The sequence below is a fragment of the Lissotriton helveticus genome, chromosome 1_1 (genome assembly GCF_964261635.1).
Source record: "Lissotriton helveticus chromosome 1_1, aLisHel1.1, whole genome shotgun sequence".
Lineage (NCBI taxonomy): Eukaryota > Metazoa > Chordata > Amphibia > Caudata > Salamandridae > Lissotriton > Lissotriton helveticus.
The window spans coordinates 291,667,260-291,691,703 of record NC_136057.1 but is presented as its reverse complement, the minus strand read 5'-3'; the positions used below and the strand labels follow the sequence as shown (position 1 = coordinate 291,691,703).

Here is a 24,444-nt window from a genome sequence, read left to right as displayed (position 1 = left end):
CCCTGCTCGGATACCCCACACGATATGCTTCAGTCAAAATGTAACCGTTAGACTTAGAAATGTTTCTGGAGCTCTTTCCTCCGAGGATCCATGCTGCTCTTCACCAGCCCGGATTTGGTGAGGGTTTGCTGGCTTGACTTTCAGAAAGCTCCCAGTCAAATTCTGTAAGTTGGACCTCCGGAGCTCTTCAGCGGAACAAACATGGAATCCGGGCCAGGTTGCAGTTAAAGATGGCCTGCTTGGCTCTCATGATTGAGTTGGTCACCTTATGGAGCTTTTTTGCAAAGTTTTTCAACATCTGGAACTTCTTCCTGAAGTTCCTCTTAAGAGTCTAAAGTGTCCAAAATACAGTTCAAGGGTCTGGAAGCTCCAAGATGGTCCTTGAAAGGTTGGGACCACAATTCCCACAATACACTTGGACAAAACCCTTACAAACCACTGGACGCACTCCAGGCAGGGGACACTTGGTGGTAATGGTCCAGGTAAGCTCTGCTAACATGTAGCTCGCAGGGAGCCTATTTATTATCTCTTATTAACTCTTTATTCTTTTTGAAGTTAAGTACATCCACAGGGCTGTAGTTCCAGATAATGCAGCAGGCGCAGTCAGTCAGATTGTAGGGCATGGTGGTGCAAATCAAGTTTCCAACTTGGCAATCCTTCTTATTCTCTCAGTTTCAAGCAGTCAATTTGAGTGACTCTGCACCTGTCACATATGTATTCAGTGTTCTCTGGTGTCATGCAGGAGAACACTCATTCCAAATGAAGTGCAAGACAACACCCCAGAGCATGACCACGTCCTCCAAAGTGTGGTATTATCTTCTTGAAGAAAGTACTTATGCTCCAAAATCCAACATGGCTGAAATCTCAGCACAGCATGAAGAACTAACTAAACCAACTCAGTATAGCTCATTTCCATAGCTCTCCATCCCATAACAACTGCAGATTCCTGCCTTAAGCCTCCTATCTGAGTGGGTCATAGGTGATTGAGGTAGATGGACCCGTCATTCTCTACGTGTACTATTTCTCCTTTGAAGCTTCATGCTTTATGATCCCTCCCCCCTGCTCTGGTGCAGAACCCTCTGGACCAGATATTCTCTCCCCTGGTGAGCCACTTATCACGTCCTCAAGGCAGCCTGGCTAATCCTGTTAGGTCTGACCAATCAGGGAGAACTGCAGGAAGGCTGAATTTTGACTTACAGGCAAGAAATTCTTATAACTTCTTTTCAATACATTTTAGGATACATTCAACAATGGCATATTGTTGGATTTATTAAAACCCTTCTCCTAATTCCTTGAATGATAATTCATTTGATTATCAGCAATATTTATGCGTTCATAAACAATTGCCATGTCATCCTATGGTGTTAGGCACGTACAATAGGGAAACTGCAATCATGGCATATAAAACATATTTTATAAGGTCGCTGCTTATAGTGCTTATAGTTACATGGCCACCCCACTCCTGGGACGCCTAGGGCAGACCTTGGGGTTTCTGAATATGGGAAAATAATGTAGGTCCACACTCCACAGTGTTCCTAGCACCAACGTCGATTTTGGAAGGCACTTTATTACAATGAGGAAAGTGAAATGTGTACTTTCTCTATCCCAGGGCAGATACAACATCTTTTATAAGGATCCTCCGTATATTTACATGCCCCCCACACTTAGGACACCTAGGGGAGAGCCTGGAGGTACCTAATATGCAAAATATTGTAGACTATCACTTTTTAAATGCCCCTTCCATCAAAGTTGAGTTTGAAGTGAATTTACTTTTAGAAGCAGTGCTGCAACACAGGGGTGCTTTTAAAATGTCTTCAGGCGCTTAACAGTGCACACATGCAAGTGCAGAAAGGGCTGCTGGCCTCTAAACTGCCATTCCCTATTATTTCCTAGGTTCTTATAGGTAGGTTTAATTCCCCTGCTCTAGTACATACTAGGGACTTATAGGGTAGGCCATGTGAATTGTAAGTGTACCCTGATATATTGTGTACCCTAATGCATGTGTGTGTGTTTTCACGTGCGTCTTCAGCATAACACTGGCCCTGGGCCTGGTTAGACAAAGCTCAGGGACAGTCAAAGTCAGTTACCACCAGTACCAGTTAGCGAAAAATGGGAGTGTGCAGGGCACAGACGATGACTGTGCAACGATATTACTGAATTGAATGGTCCCCAATTTAACAGCATTGACAGAATGGAAGCCTCAGTGTACCTTACTAGGAGTTTACCGTGCCGTTCAGGTTACTATGGATATCAGCAAAGAGGGTTCACTTGCAGAGCCACTTTGTTTTTCTGATTTAATTATGCATTTGCTAAACCTCCATGTTAAAAAACCTTCACCAATTTTGTTTGTCTAGGTTATATTAACACACTTGAGTTTTCTCGCCTCTGACATCCCCGTCCTTGTTTCCATGCCTAGCCCTATGAAGTGGGGATACTTAATTCAGCTAGCTCGGCATCTGAGATCTCCTTTTCTGTATCTCCTTTCAAGGTCCTTTTTAATTCTTCTCTGGGGCAACCCTGGCACTTGTTAGTACTGTTACCTCAAGTTTCGGGTTCTGTGACATGTATGCTGCTTTAAACACAGATGTGAAGAAAATGTATACAAGTTGGAGAAAACAGGGAAGGGGTTAGCATTAGATGCTAAGTAGCTTGGCGAGGCAAAACTATGTTTTGCTGAACTGCAAAATTACTTTACTTTTCCTTGCTTTTTGCTTAATAGACATGTTATAAACTTCAAGTAAATAACTTGTTATAAAGATAATAATTATAAATGATGGACACTCACCATGGTCTGTCAGGGGAGCCTAGGGGAGAGTAGGCGGTCACAGGAATGCCTTTAGACTGGCAGTACTCCACAAGCTTGACCTGAGTTAGGTATGGGTGGCACTCAAACTGAAAGTAAAGTTAAATCAAGTCAACCCTGATGCTATTAGATGAGCTAACATGCGCACATGCAAAAACAAATTGTTTGATTGTATTTATGTTTTTTGACATTTCTATCTGTGTTTATCCATGTTCAATTATGCACTACTTCATATTAAGTTTTCATCAGTGAATAAACGAAGATACTACTATTGTAAAGATACTACTAATATTTTTCCACAATATGTAACTCATCAGTTTTTCTCACATTTTGATGTCTGTAGGTTTGTTATGTGCTAAGTAGCTAAATACAGTAAAGGAATACAGCCTCTAAACAGGAGCACTGTAGAATTTGTAATATGCTGTGACTAACCTGGTGGTTATGGCAGAAAACATGGAGAGACACTTAAAGATAATCTAAATCGTGCATCTATGGAGGGTTTCCTATTAATTACAGAGAAGCAATCGATTTGTGTCAGGATGCAAGACAGAGAACACAAAAGTGGATTTGAAGTTGATTTGACATTAAACCACACTCACTCTTAACCCCTGTAATAACTTCTTTATTTAAATGTATTCTTTTATCAAGTGCATGCCAATACATTGCCTATCGACTCTACCAAATTATTGCCAGTCTTCACCTGTCTTTCTGCAATAAAATCATATAGGTATTTTCAAGCTTGCTTTAGCATTCCCCTGCTTATTTCCATCTACCTGGGGTTCTGACATGTTCCCCCAGCTACCCTGCGTAGTTGCTCCACATTACTTTGGTATCTACCCTGTATAACCTTTCTATATGACATCTCCACTCTCTAAAAGAACGACATTTGAGAGTGGGGCGACGTCTCGCCCCAACCAATCGCACAGCTAAACATGGCAATCATGTATACCAATTTTTAAGTGTATAACAACTTTTTTTATCGCGGTACTCTTTTAATCCATCTTTTTCAATTGTCTCTCTTTTATTCTTCTTCAGTATTTTGAAACCACACGTGGAATATGGAATGTCATTTTTCAAGTTTCTAATGTTCAACCTGTGTCCATCCGGACCTCTTGAAAGAACACGATTAATGCACAGTTCATTTGAAGCAGCGTTTATTCAATAAAAACACCCAATGTATTTCGGGCTGTTAACGCCCTTCGTCGGGGGTCACTGTAAATGAACAATGAAACAACACCAATTAACATTTAACATCATATTGTGCCTTCCCTAGATTATATGCAGTTTGCTCTCAAGCAACAACATGTACCACATCAAGCCCTATAAACAAATAAGCCCCTATTTTAACATCGTGACTCGCATCCCGTTTTCCCCATGGCACGCCAATGCCTTCTAGGAAAATCATGTTTGTACCTTATTCCTTTATTCACCCTGTTCTTCTCCAACAGTCACCTGTCTGTACTTCCTACCAAACAGTATGTAAAGCATTTCTTTCTTCCGTCTATCCCTCTTCATTCAGTACCAACCCACTTTTTACGTGCAATGTGTAACATAAAACTCGATATGCTAAAACCATCCCTCATTGGCCTAATTTAGCTTCTCAATTGTAATACATCTCTTGATACATTCACTGATATTTACTACTACTTCTTATTTCATCACCAGATCAATAGCTCAGTTTGTACCTCTTAATTTACATGTCCCTCATAACGCTTCACATAACTAAAATACGACTTCTCCACTCTGTACCTGTGTGCCGCACGCTGCTTCTCTGCCCGGCTCTCGTCTCTCTGTTCCCTCCCACCTTCACTGTCGGCGTCGTTGTCTCCGGGCTTCCGGTTCCGGGTTGGCCTCAGCGGTGTCGGCGGCGCTGCGCGGGACGCCGCGCGGTGCCTCGGAGTTCGCCTTCGCCTTGGTGTGTCGCCCTCATTGTTCATTGTCCCCCGTTGCTTTTGGCGGAGTCAGCGGCGCTGCGTGGGTTGTCACGCGGTGCGGTCGCCTTGGAATTTGGCCGAGTGTCTTTGGCGCTATCCCCTCATTGTCCCCCGTTGGCACGGAGCAAAGGAGACGCCACGGGGGAGGGTGACAGTAGTCTCTGGGCATTTTGAGTGCCATCTGGTGGCCGGAGGTTGCCGGAGGCTGCTGGAGGTTGCCACCAGCAGGTTCGGGGGAGGGTTGTGCCCCCTGGACCTATAACCTGCAAAAATACACGGGAGGCTGGACAGGATTGAGTGCACATGGACCTGAAAAGACTGAGGAAGTGAGGAAAAGGTGGTGGAGGCAGAGAGAGCGGCAGAAAGCGGGCCCACAGGACAGAGGTAAGTGGAAAAAGCAAATTTATAATTGAGGGTCTTTAGCAAAGAGATATTGCCAGAGGTGGCTGTAGTGCACCTAGAAAGCGAAGGAAAAAGCAAAGGAAAACAGCCCGAAAGTCTCTGCTCCCTTGGAAGCAAGCAAGCGGAGAGGGAGAATTTAAAGACATGGCATTAGGAAAGAATAAACGTCAGAAAGTAACTAAGAACTCTAAACTTCCAGGAAATACAAGCCATGGAGTAGAGGACATAATCGAACTACCCATTGACTTGGAAAGTGCGATAACGACACCTACCAGAAATAAAACATCTGTACTGGGATCTACTACATCCTCAAGTACAATTAAACAGAAGGGGCCGATGACCGCTAAGGTTGCAGGTGTAAAAGGTGACTCTACAGTCTCAAAATCTATTAAAGACTTCTGTGGTAAGCATTTTAAAGAAAAGGAGACACCAGAAAGGGAACCAAAGGCAGTGGAGTCCCCAAAATTGACAGAGATCCAGGTATCAGATGCCGATTCCTTGAACCAGACAAATTTCGACATTGCTAATATTCCGATAGTACCTCGTCTGTCTTCCTCCCCACGGCTGTTTCAATCAGTATCAAGCCAAGACTCAGAGGGAGAGGGGGAGGAAAAAAAGAAAATGAAAATGAAAATCTGAGTGATTTACACCCAGAGAGAGAAGCTGCCGAAGAAGAATTTGGACTAAATGTAAAAGTCAGTCTGGAAAATGTAAATATGGCCCATAATGTGTTATCAGGCCTACCTGCGAATAGTTTTGAGGTAACGGGTACCGCGAGCTCATCAATGCTTGAGGTTATGCTGATGCTCCAGAAAACTTTGCAAGGAATCCTAGAGGTTTCAGTGGTGAATAATGAAATTCTAAAAACCTATAGTAAGCAGTTTAATAACATAATTGGGGAATTGATGCAGATTAAAGCCCAAATGCCATCCCTTGTAAGAACTGTAGAGAACAAAGCTGATGAGGTGAGAGAAATAACAAGGGCAAATACACCTAATGAGGAGGAGCTCACTGTATATATCTCCCGCTGTCCCATGATTATAAGGAGATATGGTGAAAGGAGGCGCTGCCTGATGAGGAGAAAAGGGAAAAAGGTCCAACGGGTCAGACAGGCTGCACTACAGGTGAACAGGAACCAGGTACCCCATGACCTAAGGCCCAGGGGCAAGGCAGTGAGAGTAGAAATGGATAATGTAACCCCGGTAGACACTGGGGCAAGCACCCTTGGTCCCAAGGAAAAATCATGTTGGGACCAAGGTAAAGGCTTAGCCAAGAATGCAAGGGCCCCTAAGAGGATGCCCAGGGGGAGAAAAGAGGGGTTAGAACCAATATGGGAAACGGAAACATCCACTGATGCAGGGCCCAGTAACTTATCCCTGGTGAACAATTGGATGAATGGTGGCAGAGTAGAAAGTAACTTGAAGAGAAGGGATAAAAGTCCAGAGAATAGCCATAAGTCATTACAGGCATCCAGGATTGTGGACACCTGGCTATACCTAGAACCAATGGGCCAGGGAAATGGGAGGAAATGGGGTAAGAAATAAATGGGGTAAGAAATTAAAACCCCTAACCCGCTCGCAGCTACTATTCTCATTTTCTAAATGCCCCAGCCTAAAATATGTCAGTACAGATGACTTAAAAGAAGGGGGGTTTTTGGTTAATGCTAAAGGTGAGGAAATAACAAAGGTCCTCCTCCACTCAGCTTTGATAAAAGTCGCAATGGAAAAAGCGGAAGCTGAGATGTTAAAGGAAGGAATCAGAATAGTAAATAGAGAGGATCTGAAATTGGATAATCAAGGGCACAAATTCCTTAGAAACCATGAAGGGTTGGGAGAACGATTCAGAAAAGGGGGTGGTGATGGACAGAGCATCTGAATTAAGCAGAACATTCATACCCAGTCAAAAGATCAGGGCCTGATCCATCACCGTTTTTTAGCTCACTGCACCATCCCAGTTCAGAACCTGGCTACATGCAAATTAGTCTGTCCCTGGCCCAGTGCATCATGGGAACAGGGCAGACCAAACTACCAAGCCAGTTCTTTACTGGAAAGGAAACAAGCTTCCGGGGACCGGTTTCTGGCATTACAGCCGTCTTCGGCCCGGCTTGCTTGAATCCTGATGGTGCAGTGAGCAAGGGACTCACATCTGAGCATACCCTTCCACGCTTGTGGTGGCCAAAACGATTCAGAAAAGGGGGTGGTGATGGACAAAGCATCTAAATTAAGCAGAACACTCATACCCAGTCAAAAGATCAGGGCTTGATCCATCACCGTTTTTTAGCTCACTGCACCATCCCAGTTCAGAACCTGGCTACATGCAAATTAGTCTGTCCCTGGCCCAGTGCATCATGGGAACAGGGCAGACCAAACTACCAAGCCAATTCTTTACTGGAAAGGAAACAAGCTTCCGGGGACCAGTTTCTGGCATTGCAGCCGTCTTCGACCCGGCTTGCTTGAATGCTGATGGTGCAGTGAGCAAGGGACTCACATCTGAGCATACCCTTCCACGCTTGTGGTGGCCAAAACGATTCAGAAAAGGAGGTGGTGATGGACAGAGCATCTGAATTAAGCAGAACACTCATACCCAGTCAAAAGATCAGGGCTTGATCCATCACCGTTTTTTAGCTCACTGCACCATCCCAGTTCAGAACCTGGCTACATGCAAATTAGTCTGTCCCTGGCCCAGTGCATCATGGGAACAGGGCAGACCTAACTACCACGCCAATTCTTTACTGGAGAGGAAACAAGCTTCCGGGGACCGGTTTCTGGCATTACAGCCGTCTTCGGCCCGACTTGCTTGGTAGTTTGGTCTGCCCTGTTCCCATGATGCACTGGGCAAGGGTCAGACTAATTTGCATATAGCCAGGTTCTGAGCTGGGATGGTGCAGTGAGCTAAAAAACGGTGATGGATCAAGCCCTGATCTTTTGACTGGGTATGAGTGTTCTGTTTAACTCAGATGCTCTGTCCATCACCACCCCCTTTTCTGAATCGTTTTGGCCACTATAGGAGTGGCAGGGTATGATCAGACATGAGTCCCTTGCTCATTGCACCATCAGGATTCAAGCAAGCCGGGCCGAAGACGGCTGCAATGCCAGAAACCGGTCCCCGGAAGTTTGTTTCCTTTCCCGTAAAGAGTTGGCTTGGTAGTTTGGTCTGCCCTGTTCCCATGATGCACTGGGCCAGGGTCAGACTAATTTGCATATACCCAGGTTCTGAGCTGGGATGGTGCAGTGAGCTAAAAAACGGTGATGGATCAAGCCCTGATCTTTTGACTGGGTATGAGTGTTCTGTTTAACTCAGATGCTCTGTCCATCACCACCCCCTTTTCTGAATTGTTTTGGCTACTACAGGAGTGGCAGGGTATGCTCAGACATGAGTCCCTTGCTCACTGCACCATCAGGATTCAAGCAAGCCGGGCCGAAGACGGCTGCAATGCCAGAAACCGGTCCCCGGAAGCTTGTTTCCTTTCCAGTAAAGAATTGGCTTGGTAGTTTGGTCTGCCCTGTTCCCATGATGCACTGGGCCAGGGACAGACTAATTTGCATGTAGCCAGGTTCTGAACTGGGATGGTGCAGTGAGCTAAAAAACGGTGATGGATCAAGCCCTGATCTTTTGACTGGGTATGAGTGTTCTGCTTAATTCAGATGCTCTGTCCATCACCACCCCCTTTTATGAATCGTTTTGGCCACCACAAGCGTGGAAGGGTATGCTCAGATGTGAGTCCCTTGCTCACTGCACCATCAGGATTCAAGCAAGCCGGGCCGTAGACGGCTGCAATGCCAGAAACCGGTCCCCGGAAGCTTGTTTCCTTTCCAGTAAAGAATTGGCTTGGTAGTTTGGTCTGCCCTGTTCCCATGATGCACTGGGCCAGGGTCAGACTAATTTGCATATAGCCAGGTTCTGAACTGAGATGGTGCAGTGAGCTAAAAAACGGTGATGGATCAAGCCCTGATCTTTTGACTGGGTATGAGTGTTCTGTTTAACTCAGATGCTCTGTCCATCACCACCCCCTTTTCTGAATCATTTTGGCCACTGTAGGAGTGGCAGGGTATGCTCAGACATGAGTCCCTTGCTCACTGCACCATCAGGATTCAAGCAAGCCGGGCCGAAGACGGCTGCAATGCCAGAAACCGGTCCCCGGAAGCTTGTTTCCTTTCCAGTAAAGAATTGGCTTGGTAGTTTGGTCTGCCCTGTTCCCATGATGCACTGGGCCAGGGTCAGACTAATTTGCATATAGCCAGGTTCTGAGCTGGGATGGTGCAGTGAGCTAAAAAACGGTGATGGATCAAGCCCTTATCTTTTGACTGGGTATGAGTGTTCTGTTTAACTCAGATGCTCTGTCCATCACCACCCCCTTTTCTGAATCGGGTTGGGAGAACAGCAAATAAACATTATCTCATCTGGACGTAGTAACAAGGAAGGCCTGGCAATTACAATTGTTCCTAAAAAGTTAGGGTGGGGGGAGGAAGATGTCTTGGACGGGAACAGGTACAGAGAGCTGGCTTACCTAGACCAGGAGGAGAAGGGGAATCTGAGCAACATCGATTAGGAAACTGGGTCGTCGCACAGCCTGCGCATCTTGTCTTGGAATATTAATGGCTATAAAAGAATATGGCCTCAAGAGATTTTCAAAAATCTCCTCGGAAAGACCGATATCATGTGCCTACAGGAGACATGGCTGTGCGACGAAACCCCCGTTACGGAAGGTTTTGCCAGTCACATAAAACATGCAAGAAAGAATAAAATGGGTAGGGCGTCAGGTGGCCAGATGACGTTGGTCTCCACAAGGTTAGTGAGAGATATCCTCCATCTTGACTTAACATGTATCTGGGCATTGGGGAGCAGAGTGCTGATCCTAAATAAGAACACAAGGGGTGAAGGTTTTTGTATTATTAACGTGTACATACAGAAAGGGGAAAAACATGAGTATAAAGCGGAGCGGGATCATTTAAAAAAGGATCTAGAGAACTTACATGAACTCTATCCAGGAGATGTGATCTTAATACTGGGGGACTTTAATCATAGATTGAATCCCATAAAAACGGATGCCTGGAATAGCGACCTACTAAAAGCGTATAACATAGAGTCCGCAAAGTTTATCAGCACCGAGCTCTCAAATCAGGATGTGGAGCTTGGACGGCTGCTGGGGGCCATGGATCTGGTTTGTGTGAATGGTAGGAAAGAAACAGATCGGCCCGCCAAGCGCACATTTAAAATAGGACGGCAATTGTGCCCGATAGACTATGTATTTACTCAGGCCTGGTGTTTCCACTCAATCCAACATTTCGAAATACTTCAAGTAGAGGGCAGCGATCATTTCCCACTATTGATAGAAATGTATATAAATAAGGTCCCGCCAAGACAGAAGGTGTTGCATGTAGAGGTTGAATATCCCAAGCGACATACAACCCGGATAAGTGAAGAACATCTAAATAAACTGAAGGACCTTCATATAGTAGCTGACTTAGGAAACCTAGTAAAGGGGAAGAGATACCCTGGTATGAGGAGATGATAAGACAACTCGTAGAATGCCTCAGAATAAACATTAAATGGGGAAGCATAGCTTGGTAAGGAAACTTCTACTACATGCAACTAGCAACCCATGGTTTGATGCAGATTGCCGTAAAGCAAAGGCCGCTATTAGAAAGAGTGAAAGAAGCCTTAGGCATAGCTATAATGAAGTAGAATTTCTAGCCCTTAAGAAATTAAGGATAAAATATAAGGCATCGATTAGAGACAAAAAAAGATCTTTTAAAGAAAACTGCTGGAAGAACCTACTAGCGACAATCGAAGAAAATAATGTCAAAGGCTTCTGGAAACTGATACAGGAATGTGCGGGGAAAACAGCAGGGTCCATGCAATGTTCCGTCCCAGAGGATAAGTGGGTAATCTACCTTGAGGAGATTTACGGCAATTGGCCAAGAAGGGAGGCTATAGGACCATCTAGTTGGCCAGGAGTGAGGGGTGAAGTAATGGAGCAGTTCTCCCAAGGTCATATTAAAATCGTGATAGCCAACTTAAACTTAACACATGCTGCTGGCCCAGACAATCTACCCGCCATTATCATAAAAACAAATATAGGGGCATATTATCAAGGGGATTTATCTCCGCTTTTTTGGCTTTAAAAGCCAAGAAAGCGGAGATAAAATTTTCTCCCTATTACCTAGCTGTCGCTAACACCAGTTAGCGACAGCTAGTAGGAGATAGCGACCATTTTGGGCCCCACTTTGCATGTCAGTGATATTTATCACTAATGACATGCAAAGTGGGCGTGCCAAGATGTTAGCGACTGGAAACAGTCGCTAACATCGCTATCTCCTATTACCAACTTTTGGAGATATTCGCGCTAAGCGCGAATATCACCAAAAGCTAACACCTGCCCTGAGCAGTTCTTAGCCATGTTATCCAATGGGAGGTGGATAACATGGCTAAGAGCATTAGCTCGGTAATGCATGAATACCGCGGACTTTTCAGCGATATTCATGCATTGCGGCCGTTTTTTATCGAATTTGCGATAAACCTTGGTAATACCAAGGTTTATCTGCGATAAAAAACGCCGCAGCTCAGCGGTAACATTTTGTCTCTAACCAAGCAATAGCGATAATTATCGCTATTGCTTGGTAATATGCCCCATAGATTGGTGGGCGGATTTGTTCGCAAAGACGTTCTTAAGAATACTAAAAACAGGAACGTTACCAGATATCTGGAAAGGGGCCACTATTAGACCCATACACAAAAAGGTGATGTAAACTCCCCTAAAAACTATCGCCTGATAAATCTCTTGGAAATTGGGGAAAAAGTCTTCTCTAAAATTATTCTGGGTTTGCTAAAAGATTGGGCTGAAGATAATGATACAGTACCTCCCGAACAGGGGGGTTTTAAAGAAGGTAATTCAACAGTTGAGAAGTGTGGCTCAATGGTTAGAGCGGCAGACCCTGATGCAGAGGTCTAGCCCGGGACCAGGGTTCAATTCCACGCCTCGGCGGGTCTTGGGCTCAAAATTCCACGGACCTGATAATTCTCGCCTCGGTGCCTATTCCAATCATGGAGTCCCACTCTGCAACTCTGGGCAATAGCTTGCTTAATCTCCACGACGGCCCCCACAATGCTAAGGATGCCTGGCCTCCACCTTGGGGGTGCCCAGGAGTGGACACCTCACAGGGAAAGCCAGGATGGGTTCCACAGCGGTATTCGTACAAGCGCCTTGAGACCCTTGCGGGTGAGTAGTGCGCTATACAAATACAAATATCAATATCAACAGTTGATCATTGCTTTGCCCTCTGGGCGGTAGTGCGGAAGTCTATAGAGCAAAGGGGTAATCTGCTTTGTAGACTTCCGCGCGGCATTCGATCTTGTAAGCAGGGAACAGCTATGGTCTACCTTGAAAGGCTATAAGTTACACGCAGACCTGTTAGCCCTTATCCAGGCCTTGCATACAGACAACTGAGCCCAGGTAGTCCTGGACGAGGAGGGTGGATTATCTGGCAGGATCCAGATTGGAAATGGCTTGAGGCAGGGGTGTGTATTAGCCCCGTTGCTCTTTTCTCTGTTTATAGCGGACCTACCTCGGAATCTAAAAGAGGTTAGAGGGGCTAGCCCAAAGCTTGGGGGTAACCATATATCCTGTCTGCTTTATGCAGAAGATCTGGTGATCATGGACCAGACGGAGATAGGCCTGCAGATATGTTCCATAAATACTGCTTAAATAAAACACTGGTAGTAAATATGGAAAAGACCAAAATCCTATGTTTCGGCAAAAGTAAGACCCGTTTCCCTTGGTATTTAGGTACGGAACTACTTGAGAAGGTAACGGAATATAGATATTTGGGAGTATGGTTCACGAGTAACTTTAATTGGACCACCCATCTGGAAGCTTTAAAAATTAGGGCAACAGCCTCTATAAAGGGCTTAAAAAGGTTTAATAGCTTCTACGGAGACTTGTCAGATGGGCCGGCTATAAAGGCCTACCTGAAAATGGTCCCCGCGCAATTCCTATATGGATCAGAGGTTCTCCTCCTTAGTGGGAAAAAACTACCCAGGTCTAAAGAGGAGGGTATGATCCTGAGAAGCTTGTTCTCGTTGCCGAAATCAGCAATGGTACAAGCAGCAAGATTGGAGATGGGAGTCACTTCCTGGGCAATTATAACCAGGATGGCACTAATACGGTTTTGGCAGCGTCTGGAGACAGGGGAACCGCCCAGAAAAATATCACAGTGGTGTAGAGAGGAAATTGCCTCCAGCGAGTTATCGTGGGCTAAAGAAACAAGACTCTCACTAAAGGAAGCTTATGGGAAGCTAGGAATAGAACTAGATACCCAGTTAGGACACACCAATATAGGCAAAAAAGAACTGCGGTCATTGGGAGCGGATGTGTCCCGCATATGCGATCAAGAGTATCTCCGGCAAAAAATATCGGTGTCCAATATGATCCAAGTATGGATTTCAGAAGACCATTCCTACCCTTACTTGGATAGGTTGCCGAATCACCACTTAAGAAGAGAGGTTTTAAAACTGAGAATGGGTATAAATCCCTGTTATGTAAATACCGGGGTTAAAAATGTCATGATAAATAGTAATGGCAATTGCACATGTACGTTAGGTACCACCTGTGATATTATTCATATTTTATTAGACTGTAGGATGACCCTTGATATATGTAAGGAGATTTTAGGCCCGTTATTCAAAAAATACAGGATTATGAATAGGAAGCAAGCTGCAGATCTCCTGGTGGGGATGGCAAATCTGGATATAGCCTGCGCTTTGGGGAAATACATGAGCAGAGTCAGGGGGTTCCTCCAGAGTACAGAGGTATAGGCGTATGTTAACGAGATTGCACTTTAATGTATGTATTGTGTTTGGAAGGGCTGGTCACAAATGTTTCCTCATGTTTACCCTTGTGATTTTAACATCCTAGGAGGATACTGTTTATTAACAAAGTTATCGGGTTTATCCTCCGGGAAAGGACTGAATTGCAATTTTATAAATTTTTCATATTTTGTGTTTTTATAAAGTTTTATAAATGTATTGTGTATACTTTTATGGTTGTAATAACCCAAATAAAGTTTTAATGACTGACTGACTGAAGTGCATGCCAATACATTGCCTATCGACTCTACCAAATTATTGCCAGTCTTCACCTGTCTTTCTGCAATAAAATCATATAAGTATATCAAGCTTGCTTTAGCATTCCCCTGCTTATTTTCATCTACCTGGGGTTCTGACATGTTCCCCCAGCTACCCTGCTTAGTTGCTCCACATTACTTTGGTATCTACCCTGTATAACCTTTCTATATGACATCTCCACTCTCTAAAAGAACGACATTTGAGAGTGGGGCGACGTCTCGCCCCCAACCAATCGCACAGCTAAACATGGCACCCATGTATACCAATTTTAAGTGTATAACAATTTTTTTTATCGCGGTACTCTTTTATTCCATGTTTTTCAATTGTCTCTGTTTTATTCTTCTTCAGTATTTTGAATCCACACGTGGAATATGGAATGTCATTTTTCAAGTTTCTAATGTTCAACCTGTGTCCATCCGGACCTCTTGAAAGAACACGATTAATGCACAGTTCATTTGAAGCAGCGTTTATTCAATAAAAACACCCAATGCATTTTGGGCTGTTAACGCCCTTCGTCGGGGGTCACTGTAAATGAACAATGAAACAACACCAATTAACATTTAACATCATATTGTGCCTTCCCTAGATTATATGCAGTTTGCTCTCAACCAACAACATGTACCACATCAAGCACTATAAACAAATAAGCCCCTATTTTAACATCGTGACTCGCATCCCGTTTTCCCCATGGCACGCCAATGCCTTCTAGGAAAATCATGTTCGTACCTTATTCCTTTATTCACCCTGTTCTTCTCCAACAGTCACCTGTCTGTACTTCCTACCAAACAGTATGTAAAGCATTTCTTTCTTCCGTCTATCCCTCTTCATTCAGTACCAACCCACTTTTTACGTGCAATGTGCAACATAAAACTCGATATGCTATAACCATTCCTCATTGGCCTAATTTAGCTTCTCAATTGTAATACATCTCTTGATACATTCACTGATATTTACTACTACTTCTTATGTCAACCCCAGATCAATAGCTCAGTTTGTACCTCTTAATTTACATGTCCCTCATAACGCTTCACATAACTAAAATACGACTTCTCCACTCTCTATTCGTTGGTGTTCCTATTTTTCATTTTAGTCTGTCATCGATTCTCCTCTTTAAGTTGCCTACTTTCCCTTTTTCTCATATCCATTCCTTCCCATATCTGGCCATGTTCAATTTGGTTTTATCATGGATTTGGTATGATTTGGCTTCACCATTTTACTGGATTCAAGGTGGTCTACAATTTAAAGACTATGGGCCTCATTGCGATCTTGAAAGACTGGATTACGATGTCACAAACGTGGCGGATATATATCATCCGCCAAATTTCATTTCCATATATCCTATGAACTTCTAATAGGGCAGGCGGGATGTCTGTCTCATTTGTGATGGAGTATCTCATCTGTCAAAATCACAATCAGGCACTACGTCAGTTATTTTAGCTACTGCCATCCACTTATATACCTACCATCAGCTTTTTCTGCAAATCTCCTGGACCTGATGTGGGTTTCTTCTACTTGAGCACATTGCATAAGATCCTGTTTCCCAAGCCTCCCCTTTTGGGCCAATGGGGTGAAGCCATAGTATGGCTCTGCAGCGGACAGTTAGGATGGTTCCCAGGGTTGCGATCCTAGGCCCCATTTTACTGCCTTTGGGTGTAGGAACTATTCCAACCTGGCACTGCTTAAGATAATGTAACTTGTATTTGTAAAGTACACGTTCAACTGTAGTCATCTTGGTGCTGAATAATAGATGTTTATTGTTACCCAACTCAATGGCATTCATTTTATTGACCTCAAATAGATGAAAGACTGAGTGGATCCACCAGGATTTGAACCTGTGACCATGAGGTCAAACACAGGACACTGCAATGGACGCATTAGTGCACTGAGCCACCAGAGCTGGATTGACCGGCTTGACTTTTAGTTGAAGTTTTTGTGATGCAGCTTGGTCATAATCCCCTTTCTGTATTCAGCTATTACCGGAGAGGACCACATCCTGCATACAAGCTTTGTGACTGCTTCTCCATGTCTAGGGAAGTTTCTTTTTCTAGTACAGTAAATCTTGTATAACTTTAGAGCAGGCAGGTACTTCTACTTATTGTCCTATTTTGAATCTGGCATTGCTTGATACATTTTTGTTAACTTGTAAGCACGTGTTTTCAAATGATATATTTGTAGACAGTTCTAGATTATCAGTCTCCCTTGTCTGTCTGAATTTCAAGCCTCTTCAGTGCTTTGTAGTGAAATGGATGCCATGTGGCAGCTACAATTGTTTTCATGGTCACAGGAGTCTCTGGGAAGCCTGTCCAAACATCCCATGCTACCAACCCTGAACCTTTCCTGTGCCTTGCAGAACATAATGAAGAGGTTATCAAGGAAAAAGTCTCCCAGCATTATGCAGCTCCCATTATTCCACTGCCTCTTTTGCATGTGTTTGCTAATATCTACTAGCAGTGGCAAAACCCATATCTCCATATCTGGAGCATGGAGGTTTTGCCCCGTTATCTTTTCCATTGTTTTCTCTCATGTCGTGCCTAGTGCCTGGTCACGTAGCCGTGGTTTAGTAGAACCCTGTTCCCCATCATTGATAACTTTCTGTGCCCATCCCAAGCAGACTCCCCTTCCAATAATCGTTCCTCCAAGTTCTCTCCTTCTTTGAGCCATCTCATTGCCTGTTTCAGTGGCCTGCTATATATAATTCCGGATGCAGAAGCCCCAGACAGCATGTCTCCCAGGCTTGCTTATATCTGTCCAGGTTTAGACTACTACTTTTACCTGCATGAAACAGTGATAATAATGTGTTTATATTCCTAAATACAGACTGTGGTATTGATCTCATTGGGATTTACATGACATAAAGACACATAGAAAGAAAAAACATCTTGGACAATGGGATTCGAGTCTGCTACTTGTTTGTCCAGATAGCTAATTATTTCTGACTCCCAATGGATGTCCACCGCTAGTATAATTCTCTCTTCAACTTAGTCAACTCTCTAATTAAGAATGTTTGTGATTTTGTACAGATTGTACGATAGCCGGAAGCCCCGTGGATCAGGATTGAATCCTGCGGCTGCCTCATCCATACTAATAGGTAATTGGCATACATTGGCACTAATTATGTCATGGCACCCATTGTTTGCCCCAATTCTCTAATTGCAGACAGAATCTACCACCCAGTATCTCAATTGTTAGCAAAGCAGCAAGAGGAATAGTAGGCAGCCTTGCCGTGTGCCCTGCTGTATTTCCTAACTCTTCAGTTCCCACTTTGGAATCCATCTGTGGGCTTTGATTATAGCAAGCTGACCCAGCTGGAAAAAAACACCACAACATCCCACACATGTACTTTACAGTGGGTGTCAAATACTTGTTCTATGTCTTACATTGTTATGGCATAGAGTTGTTCTTTCAGTTGCAATCAGTGCAGAATGTGTGTTAGTCTCCTGAGGTTCTGTATTGTATGCGTGTATCGAACATGTATTAGCATATGCATTAGACAACTAAACCTATCCGCCAAGATTTTACCGAATAATTTGGTGTTGGTGTTTATCATGGAGAGCGTTCTCTATGAGTTGCAGTCTTCTAGGTTCTTGTCAGGTCTTAGTATCATTTTGGTGACAGCTTCTCTAATCGTATCAAGCAACTCTCCTCCCCCATCACCTTCTCATAAATTTCCAGGAGTAGCACAGCGAGCTGCTCTGGTAGACACTGATATAAGTCTGCTGAGATGCAATCACTTTCTTCTGAGCCACCTAATTCATACTATTCATTACTGGCTACCCCTTAATGGGGGCCTCCAGCTTTTCCCTTTGTTCTTCTGTCAATTAAGGTTATCAGGTCTCTACTAGATATGATCACAATTGCTTCTCTGTCACCCTGTGCATTCATAGCCTTCCTGTAGTACAACAACCAGTGGTGAATGATCAGAAAATAACCTGCCCATATGTTTAGATGCCTCAAATTACTGCTGTATCCCTTGTGATATCGCTTCAATTATCAAGTAGTTCCACTTTTTTTCCATAACTTCCTCCAGGCACTCATCATACCCGGTTTACTATTCAAGTTGGGGGGTGATTATTGAACATTCTTTGTAAAACTAAATTAACATCGCCTTCTCATATAACTGTGGTTCCCAAGTATGTCAGTCCTCTGACTGCCACAACAATGTTTTTGTCACCTACATTTGGTAAATAGATTTTTACAATACTCATTAGGTGCCATATATATAGAGGTGTCTCTCTTCCAGATCAGCCTCCATACATTGTAATTTGAATGGGGTTCCAGGTACTATCCATGTAGTAACTGCCCTTGTATAAGTTAAATAGGGAGTGGAAAACATTTGTCCTCTCTTAGATTCTGTCTCTGCCATCAGCTTCCATAACATGTCTATCCTGTAAACAGACTATACCAAGCCCACATCTTTAAAGATGCAAGTGTACCATGTATTGCTTTGTGTAATCTTTGTAGCCTCTGACATTCCAGGTAAAGATTTTAACCATGTTGTGGTGTAAGTGAGAGTTCCTGAGGCCTTTGATCTGTCATCAATTTTAGAAATGGGGGTCTCTAGTTGGTAATGGTTTGGACCTTTGTACAAGTAGAGACTCTTGCTTCTAGTCAGGATAAAGGAGGTATGCCCTTAGACAACCCCTGCTCACCCTCTTTATAGCTTGGCATGGGCAGACAGGCTTATCTCAGGGGCAGTGTGTAAAGTATTTGTGCACACATACAGTAATACAGTAAAAACACTACAAATGAACACCACGCCAGTTTAGAAAAATAGGAAATCTTCATCTAAACCAACCAAGACCAAAACAACAAAATCCAACATATAATACTCAAAATATGCACTTTGTAAGAATAACCTATAAAATGCAGTTCCTTGAAGTCAGTAGCTCTGCCCGGGGCTACTGCGGTGCTAAAAACATCCAAATCCAACAGTTTTTGTCTACTGCAGCAGTGTGGACCAGTGTTAGGAGACTTGTAAACAGTACCTTTGGCTCTGGCCGACTGCGCTTGTGCACGCCGGTCGTTACAACCATCACAGTTGCGATGTGACGTGGCGTGGCATGTGGTGCCCTCAAGTTGCGGTGCAGGCAGGGGCTTGGTCACAGTCAATGGAAGCTGGTGTCGGTGGGCACAGACTGCATTGTGGGACAGGGCGGTGCGATGTATAACTTACGAGCACTGCCCCCAAACCACTGTGCAGGCAGTGGGGAGGATATCAGCTAACAGCATCATCGTAGATGAGACCAGGGCGGCGGAGTGAACCAAAGCGGTGCGGGGTGCTGTGGCCACAGGTTGCGTTACAAGCAGCGACTCAATGGTGGCGGTCGTGGTCGTCGTGCTCATCGGTGAGACCGGGGTTGTGGTGCCAAGTGCAGCGGTGCTCTCTGCAGTGTCTTCAGATCACAGAGCCAGCAGCGGTGTCAGTGACGGCTTTGGTCTGAGGTTTCCATCCGTGGCAACTTGAACCCACGGTCCAAGCATGGGTACCCAGAGGAAGGTAAAGTCTTTGCTGTTCCTGGGATTTCTTGAACAGGGGCCAAGCTCTATTTCAAGCCCTTGGGACCGCTCAGCAGAAAACGTTACTGAAAGTTCAGTTCAGCCTTTTCTTTGACCAAGAAAGAAGCAGCTACTGTAAGGCCAACACAGCGAAGCACACAGCAAAGTGGTAGTACCTCCACATACCTTTCCCAGCTATTCTTCTTGGCAGGTTCCTGGATCCAAGTGGTTTCCAAAGTTCTGAGGTCTGGGACCCAATATTTATACTGCATTTCTCTTTGTTTTCTTGTGACAGAAAGGCCCAGTGCTCAGTCCAAATCAGTTCTCTCCTCTCTGGTCCAGCTTCCAGGCATGAGGTGAAGACAGCATTGTGTAAGGCAGACCAGAACTATTCAGGTTCAAGGAGATCTCCTCCCACTATTCTAAATGCAGCAAGGTCTATTCAGCCCAGCCCTGAAACATCCAGGAAAGGCAGGACACACCTCAATCCCCACAATGACTGTCTACAGTGAATGCCCATTCCCAGCTCTCGTCACTGCAAAGCCAAACAGTCAATCCACAAACCAGCAGAGGCACACAGGATTGCTAAGAAAGAAAATACCCACTTTATAAAAGTGGTATTTTCAAACACACAATATAAAAATCATCTTTATTAAAAGATGCATTTTTATATTCTGAGTTTACTCATACTAAACTCCATCTTTCTACATCGTCCCAATAGGAAGTTATACTTATAAAATACTATAAATAAACTCCCATTCTATCCTATGGGACAGATAGCCTTTCCATAGTAAAAAAACAAATTACACTGTAGTTCACCATCAGGACATGTCACACACCATTACTTGTCCTACCTTTCACATACACTGCACCCTGCCCATAAGGGTATCTTGGGTCTACCTTAGGGGTGACTTACATGTCATAAAATGGAAGTTTTAGGGCTTGGCAAGTGGGTGCACATGCAAAGTCGACATGGCATTAAAAGCTGGGGGCAGACTTTGCAAGTGGCAGGTCTGGGAACCCTTTAAAAAGCTGCTTGTGTGAGTGGCACAATCAGTGCTGCAGGCCTACCAGCAGAATTTGATTTACAGGCCCTGGACACACACAGTGCACCGTACTAAGGACTTAGTAGTAAATCAAATAAGCAGATCATGGAAACACCAATCCATATGCACAATTTAAATAGGGAGCACCTGCTCTTTGGAATTGATCAGCAGTGGCAAAGTACCCAAAGTTCCATTACCATCAACTACCTAAGTGTAATGGACAATGTCAAGTCTCTGCTCTTCAGATTTTACTCAGGATCAATGTTCACATGGATATCCATCACCTCTCTCATTGGTTGTCTGTCACTGCTATTGTATTGTTATCTCTCACCAGAATTATGTTACGTAGTACAGGACTCTCCTGGAAAGGTCCTCTCTTTCCTTCCTGAGGATGACTTTTTGATTGTCTGTCATCCCTCCCTGGGCTTCTGCTGCTTACTCGAGGCTCCTGTTAGTTTTCTTTAATCACCCTTGTCCAACCAATCCCACTCTTCTTATCTGATGGAGAAGATGTGTGACTTCCTTTTGAGGATTACAAAAAGCTTGGCAGGCACATAAGAATGTATTTCATACCCTTGGCTTTGAATTTGATTTTCACTTCTTGGGAGGTCTTCCTTAACTTCGGTATGTTTCAGGTGTAATGTGGGATGATTCTTATCACCTGTTCCTTGACTCATGGGCCATCATGTTTCACATGTGCTGCAGTATTACATCTCTGGCTCTTAAGTTAAATATCCTAGCTATAATTGCTGTTGCAGATGCTCCGGAAGGCAGAACCAGCCCAGTGCTCTATGGGCCCCTTCCATAGAAAAAAGATTTGCCAATCCTTCCAGTACCTGTTTTTTTTTTAATCCATTGTCATAGAAACAAGCCTTGGCCCAGGCCTTCTGCTTGTTTCAGAAAACTCACAAGGCAGAGGAGGTTCCTTCTGCGCTTTCCCTCAGATCCCTAAAATCTGTTTTGTAAGTCCTGATCTTTCGATGTTAGTGCCCAGAAGTCTCTCACCTCTCTTTTTCTGCCACCCCACTACCTCTCAGCTGCCGCTATATTACTTGCCTGACCTGCCCATCTCTGAACTGTATCTTTCTTACAAGCCTCAACTATCTCCACCTGCATCTCAGTTATATATATCATATCGCTCATGTTGTATCCCCTTTCTCCGGGGTTCCCATAAAACTGTCTGTTTGTCACCAATTTTTGTCAACTGTCTCTCTCTATTTGACACCAGTCTGTATCTCTCTCACACCTGTCACTTCACTCTGTCAATGCTGTTGTTAGGATTTTGTCTTAAGTAAAATACTTGGGTTGAAGATGGTCCTGTATGTCGTTAGTCTGCCTCTCAACCAAATCATTTGCCACTGTCATCCCAACCATATACTGGTCAGTTTTGCTTAGCTGTGTAAATTACGCGCCAGCCATACTCTCCAGCAGTTGCCAATGGTCAATCTAGTCTGCCTCTTGAGCAGTTGTTCCTAACCTATGGTCCGGGGTCCCTGGGAGGTCTGCGAAGTCTACTCAGGGAGTCGGCGTCTGATTAGAAAAATTAAATAATATTAGCATAATGAGAAAGTGTATATAAATGAAGAAATGAACAATTGAAAATGTTTTGTAAATGTGAACACATTTGAAGTTGGAGGATAAAAAAGTTGGTATCCTCAGATTGATTGTGGGAGCAGTGCAAGTATACCGTACAAAATTTAGGAGGGACAATGAAATTAGAAAAGATCTAAGCTTGCACAACCCTCCCCCACCCCTTCACCTAGGTGGCCCGCAACGGGCCCCCGCAGTGAAGTTACACATGCTTTTCCACGGCGGAAAAGCCGCCGCGGAAAAGCATGTTTCAGAGCCCATCCTAATCTGGCTGACGGTGTCTGAGAGACACCGTCACCATATTAGTGCTTTTCCGCCGTGGTTGTAAACTAACCGCGGCGGAAAAGCTGCGGACGGAAACCAGGACCCACCAGCCATCCTAATGTGGCGGTGGGCTTTGGTGGGTCCGCAGAGGATTTTCCGCATTCTCCGGGCCGGCGGTGGCTTCCGCCGGCCCGGGGGATGCGGAAAATCCTCCATCGTAATAGGCCTCTTAATCATTTGAGTATTTGTTTGATGAAAGCTTGTTTTTGTATTTGTGTACTTTTTAAAATTCAGATCATAGGAATGCTTAGCCCTAGGTCCCTGGCTTCCAGTAATGACTCAGTTGGGGGTTCCTGGATTCTAAACATTATTCATTAGGGGTCCCCGGGTTTCAGTAATTATTTGGGGGTCCACAGAAGTCAGAACGTTAAGCACCACTGCCCTGGAGCACAAGGTTGGAAGACTTTGGGCCCGATTCACAGAATGAACTTAAGACTCAATCCTAAACTTACTCCTATTTTGGTATTCACAGAATGCACTTACTACTTTTGGCATTCACAGAATGAACTTACTACTTTTGGTATTCACAGAAGTTAGGATTTTGTCTTAAGTCTGTCTTAAGTCTGTCTTAAGTATGTCTTAAGTCTGTCTTAAGTTTGTCTTAAGACAAACTTAAGACAAAATCCTAACTTCTGTGAATACCAAAAGTAGTAAGTTCATTCTGTGAATGCCAAAAGTAGTAAGTACATTCTGTGAATACCAAAATAGTAGTAAGTTTAGGATTGAGTCTTAAGTTCATTCTGTGAATCAGGCCATTTGTAAGTAGCCTTAGGCACACCAGGTTCGGGGCTAGAGTACCTCCTTCAGGGTCTCCCAGTCTTGCCCTCTACTGTATGGCCCTCAGTTTCCTGGACCACTCAGCATCCCATCTCCCCCATGGATGTAATTTAGGAGTTGCCAGGGGTCGCAGCTGTGATCTCTGGTTTGCCTCCTTCGACCCCTATCAATGAGCTTTTTGACCCCTTGCCGATGAGGAAAGGTACAAACTTTCAAAACAATTATTTATTGCTGCAAGTAGAATAGATGCGAGTAAAACGATGTCTCTGTGTTTCCTGCTGCCCTGGGCATGTGGGAGAGAAAGAAAGATAGGAGTGAGAAGGAGACATATAGAGGGGTAAAGGGGAATTTGAGGGAAATAGGGACAAACACAAGTAACAGCAGGAAGTGGAAACTACAAAAAGATATGTGGGACTTTGAGAGACAAAAGCTGGGGTGCATGTGTGGGAGAGAGACAGAGAGAAGGATTAAAGAGATATCAGATAGGTGAAAGGTGTGAGAGAGATATAGACAGGTGTGAAAGAGAGTGAGCCAGATAAGAATGATAGGTGAGAGACCTATATCTTCAAAAGATACAGCTGAGAGTCAGAGAGAGGGGAACACTATTGAGAGGGGATGACAATATTAGAGATTTGATATAGATAGAGGCTGATGAGAAAGAGATAGAACAGCTGGTGATAAAAACCTGAGAGGCAGGTAGAGTTGGGTGAAACTTGTAAGAAAGTTGTAGTTCAGAGATGGATAGGTAAGGGAAGTAATAAAGAGGCAGCTGAGAGTTAGCAGGAGGCAGATGAGAGATTACATGGAAAGAGTGTTGAGAGAAAGAGAGGCAGACAGTGGGCAGACAGTTGAGTGATGTAACTGAGACAATGCTGAGGGAGACAACTGAGAGCGAAGGGAAGCCAGATGTAAAAGAGAGGTTTGATAAAGAGACAGGTTAGAAAGACAG

General features: G+C 44.1%; 1 protein-coding gene across 2 annotated transcripts in view; it reads right to left on the bottom strand.

The window, feature by feature from the left end:
• Positions 1–24,444, bottom strand: part of LOC144769406 (aldo-keto reductase family 1 member B1-like) — a 271,640-nt gene that overhangs the window by 141,905 nt on the left and 105,291 nt on the right. For both annotated transcript variants that reach the window (XM_078653500.1, XM_078653505.1), the window contains one exon: positions 2,786–2,892. In XM_078653500.1, coding sequence (XP_078509626.1) covers positions 2,786–2,892 — 107 coding nt within the window. The remainder of the gene's footprint in view (positions 1–2,785; positions 2,893–24,444) is intronic.